The following is an 8,619-nucleotide window of genomic DNA, read 5'->3' as shown; positions in this document are numbered from 1 at the left end:
AGTAAAAATAGTATTAAAAAGTAGCATTTAATAATCTTCTACGTGAACATTCCCCTCAAGGTATGTTATTGGCATTAGCCATGCATAGAGCAGGGATCTTATTTGGTATGGGATTGGCCACAGGGAGGGCAGCAGGACGGATGCGCCTCTGTCCTGGTGTAACATGTTGCACCATTATCTGGATGGGAGGATGTTAAAGTAGGATGCACTAATAAATGTATGATAACCTCATTACTCTCTGTAACATCATCCATCATCCTGTGAAGCAGAGCAGGGCATAATTAAACATTTAAATCTTATACAGATGATAGGAGGAACTTGCTCCTCAGAAGGAAGGAGCAGCAAGGGGAGGTTGGTTTCTTGGCTCTGAAGTGGTTGCACATGAACCCCAGCACTCCAGCCCAGCCAGGCCTCAAGACAGGCTTAAACTGATTGAGCAGTATCAATCACCATCCACAGAAATGTCAGGAGATACTTAAATGCATTCAGAGTGTATCATATTCTGACCTCTTCTAACCCTGGCATCAATTAACTCTGGGTTTCCTTTACCTGGGGGGAATCCCCAGGCAGGCATAAAGCACTGTTTATAAACACAAGCAAACACCAAAACCAACACACAAGAACAGCACAAACATGGCCTGGGATACAACACAAGCTAAAGAAAGCTGCACTTGGGGAGTTGAACTTTCCTGTAAAGGAGGAGGCTGGCACTGCCTGTTCTACTTGTTTTGGCTTCTACTTGATTCCACTCTGTAATTAAAATTGCCCATCCCAGTGACCTTGAAAATATTGGAATATATCACTAAAAAAATATGCATTTTACACACTGGAGATGTTTACCCATTAGAGGTGTTTACATGCTAGAGGTGAGCATGAATAGCCAGAGCTGTGCTGCCTCCCCAGCCAGTGCCCAACGTGGCTGTGGGGAAGTTCCACTACCTCCAACTGCAGTGCAATCACACTTGGGAAATAAATGGTGCAGAGAACACCTTTTCTTATAACCCACCTCCACTCTGGTGCCAGCTGCTTGCTGCCACACCAGTAGTGATGGAAAGCCAAAAGCAGAAAGAAGAAAACAAGTTTCTTAACTTGGTTGGCTGTCTTCCTGACTTCCTAGGAACTGTCAGCAGGAATGTCTTTGATGTGTACACAGCAATAATATCCAGATAATAATGGTGAAAATGTGGCACAGAAATAAACACGAGAGCATTGGGAATCATAAGTGGCATTTTGATGACTTCTATTACTGTCACCAGCACTGTAAAGCCATTTAAATATCTCAGCAGACCAGGGCCCTCCTCCTCAGGGCAGAGGTGGTTTGTTTGCTCTCTCCTTCCCTTGCCTGTGCTTGGGGTGTTCGGCAACACCATCAGGTCAGCACTGAGATCCTCCCTGTGGAGATGTTGCTTCTGCAGGATCATGTTTCAGAAAATGAAACCCAGATCCTTCTGTGGACATATCAGTGAATGATGGGCAGAGGGGCTGCAGGAGCCAAAATCTGGGAGTCCCCTTGGAAGAGATGGCAAAAGGCATGTGTCTGCTCAAATAACTAGGCTAAGGATGTGGTGAGGGTGGCAAATAGTTACTTGTAGCTAAACAGAATATTCCTTAGAACAGCAGAGCCATACAGTTTTGGACCGTGGGTTTTTCCTCGGTGGATTACGCTAGAGCACAGGCTATCCTGTGTACTGATGTATTTGCATGCATTCTGACGTACTTCTTTAATTAGACAGTAATTCTGCAGGTGTTAATGAGGAAGTGCAGCTGTAGGAGCCTGGACGGCTTCACTGCCACTGTGGGACCTCTCTGGAGTGGAGGGTTGAGCAGGACTGCTCTGCCAGGCTCAGGGAGAGGCACCATGGAAAGGACTTGGAAAAGACCTGAAATCACCATGCCTGGGGGCAGTATCTCTCCCACCACATCCCTGCAAATGGAGAGCCCATGCAGAGGCACTGGAATAAACTTTGCAGTGGGAGCCGCAAGTCCGGGCTGAGCCTGAGGAGTAACAGGAACCGTGCCACGGCCCACTGCCAGCCCAGAGATTTCAAGGGATAAAAACACCCCTTCCCATCTCAGCTCGGCTCAGTGAAACCTTTAAACAGGTCTGGTGGGAGACCTCACCCTGAGCTCCCAGGAGGGACATGCCCCAGGTCCTTCCCCACTTCCTTCCACTCATTTGGACACTCTGAGCCTCAGCTCTGCTCTGTGGCCACTGGTGGAGGAGAAACCTTCCCCAGTGGATCTGTTCAGGTGAAAAGTGTTGGCCTAAATTTACATTTTTAACAAAAAGCAGGTTCTCAGACAGTTCATAATGAGCCACATGGTGAAATCCTCCCAGCTGTATACTCTACCTTGCTTTAATCAGATCATTAACTTTCATAAAGATGTAGGCAGGAGGAGTGGCGGCACTTGAAAAGAGCTCAAAACACGCTGAGTTTCAAACTTCAGACTTGTCATTGACTTAGCCTTTCATTGAGCCAATTATTTATGACATATTTGACGAAATCCAGAAAAGAAAGCAGTTGAAATCTGCATATCTGCTTGGCTGCAGTGGAGCTACTACTACATTAAGGAGGAATACGAGCGGGGAGCTCTGCTGGGGCAGAGGACACCTGGGTGCCTTGCTTTGCATGATTATTTGCCTGCAAGTGGTTCAGCGAGCAATAATGGGGTGTCACACAGATGAATTTATTTGTATCCTGTTTTAATAAACGACGAGGAAATTAATTCTAAAGATATGTGTTCGACCGGGTGCTGATGTTTTCAGGCAGCCATCGCACTCCTCACCCCATGTGCTCGGTGTTGGCCCTGGTGTTCCCCTTCTGCAAAACCAAGGAGTGGCTTGGGTTGGAAAGGGGGCTTCAAGATCACTTAGTCAACCCCTCTGCAATAGACAGAGACACCTTCCACCAGACCAGGTTGCTCCAAGCCCCATCCAACCTGGACGCTTTCTGGGATGGGGCAGCCACAGCTGCTCCGGGCAAGCTGTGGCAGGGCCTCCCCACCCTCGCAGGATGGAATCCCCCACCGTGTCCGAGACCGGGACCACGAACCCCGGGACCCTCGCGCTGCCCTCGGGGGGCCGGGACCGTCTCCTCTCGGTGCGGGGTCACCCCGGGCCGCGGCCGCCCCGTCCCCGGGATCCCGGCGGGCGCTGCCCCGCTCCGGCCCCGCCGCCCGCTCCATGCCCGGATTTCCCCGGCAGTGCCGGGCAGCCCCGGCCCGCCCATGGCCGCCGAGCGCGCCCCGAGCCACCCGAGCGGGGCCGCGGGGGCCGCGCCGGCTGCGAGCGGCGGGGGCGGACCGGGAGCCGCCATGGGCCCGGCGGGGGCGGGCGGGCGCTGAGGGGGCGCGGCGGGGGTTCCCTCCTTCCCTCCTCTCTCCCTCCCTCCCTCCGTCCGTCCGTCCCTCCTGCCGCCCGCCCGGGGCGCAGGGCGGGAGGCGGGAGCGGCCCCCGCGCTCCGCACACGCGCACCGGGAGCCGCTCGGCCGCACCGGCGGAGCCGCCGCCGCCGCCCGCCGCCAACCCCCGCCCCGGGGGCGGCTGCCCCGGCGGAGCCTCCATCTGCAGCCCGGCGGCGGAGCGGGAACATGGCGGACCTGGAGGCGGTGCTGGCCGATGTCAGCTACCTGATGGCGATGGAGAAGAGCAAGAGCACCCCGGCGGCCAGGGCCAGCAAGAAGATCACCCTGCCCGAGCCCAGGTACCGCCCGCCCCGCCGCGGCCCCAGCCCCGCGGCCGCCCCGGCCCGGCCCCCCGGCCCCCTCCCCGGGGCCGCACATAACGGTCCGGCGTTGCCCGGGCACCGCGGCCTCCAAGGCACCGGGTCCGGCCGGGGCGGGCGCGGGGCCGGGCTGGATGTGCTCCGTGTATGTGCTGGATGTGTTGAGTGTTTTGGACGTGCTGGATGTGTGTGTTTATTTGGCACAACTTCTGCGGGCAGTCCCTCGGGCGGCTTAGCGGGGGATACCCTGCTCTCCCCGGGGATGAAGCCCCCGAGCTCGGGGTTTTCTGGATCCCGAAGCCGGTGCTCAGTCCAGAGGGTGAGGAATTCTGGCGAAATCAACCGGTAGCACCAAACCGAGCCGGTCTGGCTGTGCTGCTCCGCAGAGCGATTTTTTTTGGTGATGCTTCCTGAGGTTTGACAGGGGCTGCGGGAGGAGGACGGAGCCGAGGTCTCCCTTAGCAGGCAGCTCACGGAGCAAAGGTGCTGGGGCAGGTCTGGGCTCCCTTGCCCCGACCTTCCCCGATCTCACCGCGGGAGCAAACGGGTGCCTTGGCACAGCTGAGGTTGTTTGCTTGGGGCTTGGTGTTAAAAGCAGGTTTTCATCTGAAAAAGCAGCTTTTCCCCCCGGTTATGCTTGTGTTATAAAATCACCTGAGCATCGCTTATTTATTGTTGAAATTAAAACTGAGATTTCCCTCTCTTTCATGGTTCTGGATGTGTGTATATATATTAAAAATGAAGATTTAGTCAGCAAACGAAATACTGCAACAGGAAGAATCTAAACCAAATTTTACTGCAGAATGTGTAGGCAGTTTGGAAGCCTGCTGGTGGCCTAGCCGAGCTGTCTACTGTGAGCCAGGCATCACTGAAGCCCTCTTCCCTCTTCTACACTCATTCTCCTGCTTTTCTGCTGGAATGCTGGGTAGGACAGGGAGGCTTTGGATCAGGGGAAGGCGAAGGGTGTCTAGCCCACGTTTATCACCCTTGGAGGGGCAGTGAGATGTGTCAGGTAAAGAAGTTTTGCTGTTGAGTTTAAGGTCTGGTTGAGGATGGTGTTACTGGACAGATGAAGGTGCCCATTTTATTTCCTGGTATGTGTTTACACTTTCAAAAATAATGCAACATCTGTAAAATTTCAGCTACCCTGTTAGCCTGAGGTGCAGTTTTGCTGGGGGTGCTGGTGGCCTCGCATTTATCAGTGCTTTGGTGATGTCAGTTCTGCCGTCAGTGATGTGCAGCAGTGCTGCTCCCTGTTCCCAGCAGGGACACGACCCCTCTGGGCAGGTGAAAGGTGGGATGTGGAGTGTGTGCAGGGGACGAATAGTCCTTCCAGTGCCATGAGAAATAAGGACACCGTTGGCAGCTGCGGGGAGGATGGGAAGCTGTTGCCCGGACTGACATCCATTGTTGCCCAGCGCGGGGAAGCCTCGTAGCACAGCACGAGGCCCGAGGAACCTGCTGTGCTCTACTCTCCTGCTCCAGTTTTTGCCTTGTGTCAGTGGTTGTTTTCCTGAGCTTGGAGAGATGGTTCACCTGCATTTGGCTTGGCAGGGTGGGAAATGCAGCCAGGTGCCAGAGGAAATTTTGTGGAGCAGGAGGAGAGGTGAAGGTGAAATGCCTCGCTCCTAGAGCTGCCTGTGGAAGAACCTGTTTGCACGAGATAGTAAAGAAGAAGGATGGTTTGCCATCCCTCTGGGCTGTGGTGCTCTGCAGAAGGTGAGAAGCCATCAGTGAGTACGTGGTGCTGTGGGATGGGGACATTTCAGGCACTCAGCACCGGAGCGGGAGGAGACATAACTGAGAACAGAGACTTACCTCAGACCGGGACCACAAACGGCTTTAGGATGCTCGAAATGACTGAACTTCTGAGCTACTAACTGAAAACAGGGATTTCCTCATACAGGAGGAAATTGTGACCGTTATTCTGGTGTCAGATATCTTCATGCTGGTTTCTGGCTGGTTTTTTTTTGATCCCTCTCATTAGAGCAGACATGGTGTGTTGGGTATACTGAAATATTCTGTATTGCTGGCAAAGTGATTCATTTAAAATGACATAAATCGGCTGGTTAAAGGCAGGTTGATATAGTAACAGTAAAAAAAATACAACACACAAGAGTCCTCTCTTACATGAGTTTGAAATCAAACAGTTTTTCCAGATACTCATTATTTCTGTGTGTGTGAGCAGCTCCTCAGAGGAGCACGAGCTCGGCTCTGTAATGCCCGGCTGCGCAGCCATCCTCACCTTGGTCCTGGCTGTCACCGGGACAGACAGCAGGAAGGTCACTGGAATATCACATCCACGCTTGAAAGTAAATGTCCCTGCCTTATTGCAGCTCTCTGCTCGCAGGAATGTGTTGGTTTATCTCCGGCAGGCAACCACAGCCCAGGGACGGGTCCTGTGCCGCTGACGTTGTCTCCTCGGGAAATATTAAAGGTTTCACCTCTGTTTCAGTCTTGTCTCCTTGCTGGAGCCTGTACACCTGTCGGCACCCTTTTATCTTTCCCAGATAAGGCTGAGGCTAAATGAAGCAAATGAGTTTACTGTAATGCAAATTTGAGGGGGCTTCCTGTTTACAAGGAAATAGCTGTAGTGCCGGCAGAATAAATTCCAAGGCTGCAGGCCAAGGCTTAGCAGCAAATAAACTACGAGGGTGAAGAGTTTATTGGCCGTGGGGCTGATTATTGCTGAGTTTACGTGAATTATCCTCAGACTGGTTTTGTCCCGAAATCGTTAAATATCAGTTTGGGAAGGAAGGACAGAAAACACTAATGGGCCCTGAGTGCTTAAGGAAGAGGCTTAGTGTGTTTTTGTTTTTTTTAAGCACCAAAACAAAACAACCCTTTTTCCATCCTCTGTCATCTGCTTTTCCTTCCCTTCTGCGTTTCCTCCTTTCGTTCCTAAGAGCCTTGCCAAGAGCTGGGAGAGCTGTGGTATCTTTTCGTTGTACATTGTTTCCTAAAAGCCTGTTTTGGGGAGATTTGCGTTGGTGAGCAGAAGGGATGTCAGAGGCAGAATATCCTGCAGAAATCAGGCCTGGAATGGAAGGAAGGCGTCCATGCGGAAATATGAGCAAATATGAAACCTTAAATTTTTTCTGCAGAATTGCTGTCAAAAATTGTAAGTTTTGGATGGAAAGGAGTAAATGAATGGCAATCTGAATTTTTTAGGCTATTTATCAGACTGCTGAGGTTTTTCACTTTTCCATTTAAATGTTGCATTTCCCTTATTTTGGTCAAAGGGAGTGGAAGAGCACTATAGAACAGTTCTTTTTATTTGCCAGCAGCTTGTTCTAATTTGAGTAAAGGATTTGCATGATGTGAAGCTGAGAAAAATGGTCCAAGAAATCAGGTAACAAATGAGAGAGGGTTCAGGGCTCGCAGAAGCCTCGAGTACACACTGCTGTCCTCGTCAGGAAAGTTGACATTAAAGCTTTCTTACTATAAACATCACGTAAGCTTCGGGTGCTTTTGGTGTACAAATACCACGGGCATGGTAACAAAACACAGCATCCATCTGTCCAGGCTTCTCTCCCCAGGGCTGTAGATGTTTCTCATCTCATATCTCTTTTTCTAACCTGCTTCCAGTAATTACCTCTGTTTCAAGTTAATTTTAATTCTGATTTTTCTCTTGATCTTTTTTCCTTGGTCTCCTGACTCCTGCCCCTCTGGGGAAAAAAAGGGCATGTTGCAGTCACTTCTTTCTTGAGAAACATGCTTTTAACAGGACATTTTTCTCAGGTAGCGTCCCATCCTCACTTCACCTGCAGAGGTGAAGACTGGCTCCTGGTACCCAACTGCTTCTTGCTGGGGCAGTTGATGTGCCCTTTGCTTTCTTACCCAGTATTCAGACCAACTTGTTTAAAATGCTGATTGAGGTTTGTTGAACACAGAGAGGTTGATTTTCCTTTCCAGTTTTATTCTGAGCTGTTTGTGATTTCTTTTCTTCCTCTTATGGTGCTGAATGTTGTTGAAACGCAAGTGATGTTTCCCGCTCGGGGTTAAGCATCATTGCTCTGTCCTCTTTTGCTTCTGGTTTTACAATTCTGATCTTTTGGCCTTCCTCTGCTCTTTCTCTGAATTTCGGTTCTTTCTCTGAAGTGTCCTTCAGTGAATTCTTGTACCTCTTGAAACTTCTGTAAATCTCTGAGTTCCAGGCTTACACTCCCCTGTCTCTGCTGTCAGTCTGGGTGACTTTGGTGCTGTTTTCTCTGGTGTTTAACGCCTCTGTTGTGTTTATTCATTTACAGTGCTGTCTCTGGGAAAATTTTCCTGACAATTGCTTGTGTAGTTTTCATCTTTGTTGCTATTACGCCCATGTCAGCCCTCTCCATCTTTCTAGGTGCTTCTTTGTGTCGCTGCAAGAAAACCGTTCAGTTCTGGGCTTCTGCAGGTGGCATTTAACTCCCTGAATGGCTCTAGCTCGGTGGCATGGCATTAAAAACTCTGTGTCTGCCTAGTGCTGGGGCTGTCCGTCCTTCCTGCTGGGAGCAGGAGGCATGGGCTGCTCTGGTCTGAGCTGCTCGTGTCCATCAGGTCTGCAAAACTCGTCCCCTGAGGCCCTCATTAAAACACTCTTTTGTCATGAAGCTGATGAAGTTTGGCTGTGATTAATCTGCCGTGCTGTGTGTGCTGGTGCAGTGTTTGTGTGTTTACAGGCGGTGTTTCCTGCCTGTCTCCCTCTGTCCCTCGGTGTTCCCTTGTCTCCGCCCGGAGCGCCCATTTGTGCCATCGGGCCATGGGCAGCACAGTGGGGTCCAACAGGGTCTCATCAGTGATGTTTGCACCAAACCCCAGTCTTTATATACAGGTTGTTTAGGGAATGGAGTGGCTCCAGGAAGCCTTGTAAGATCCCACCTGGAATACTGCTTCCAGCTCTGGGGTCCCAGCACAG

The 8,619-nt window shown here is 51.2% G+C and overlaps 1 protein-coding gene across 2 annotated transcripts in view; it reads left to right on the top strand.

The window, feature by feature from the left end:
- The first annotated feature begins 3,486 nt into the window (after positions 1-3,486).
- Positions 3,487-8,619, top strand: part of GRK3 (G protein-coupled receptor kinase 3) — a 66,338-nt gene continuing 61,205 nt past the window's right edge. Inside the window, exon 1 of one of the 2 annotated variants that reach the window (XM_050318371.1) lies at positions 3,487-3,704. In XM_050318371.1, coding sequence (XP_050174328.1) covers positions 3,592-3,704 — 113 coding nt within the window. In that variant the 5' untranslated portion in view covers positions 3,487-3,591. The remainder of the gene's footprint in view (positions 3,705-8,619) is intronic. The other variant, XM_050318372.1, reaches the window with a different exon arrangement.

Source organism: Myiozetetes cayanensis, unplaced genomic scaffold (genome assembly GCF_022539395.1).
Source record: "Myiozetetes cayanensis isolate MyiCay16 unplaced genomic scaffold, myiCay2020 scf21, whole genome shotgun sequence".
NCBI classification, from domain to species: Eukaryota; Metazoa; Chordata; class Aves; order Passeriformes; family Tyrannidae; genus Myiozetetes; species Myiozetetes cayanensis.
The sequence above is the reverse complement of the archived record's forward strand: the minus strand, read 5'-3'. Positions and strand labels throughout refer to the sequence as shown.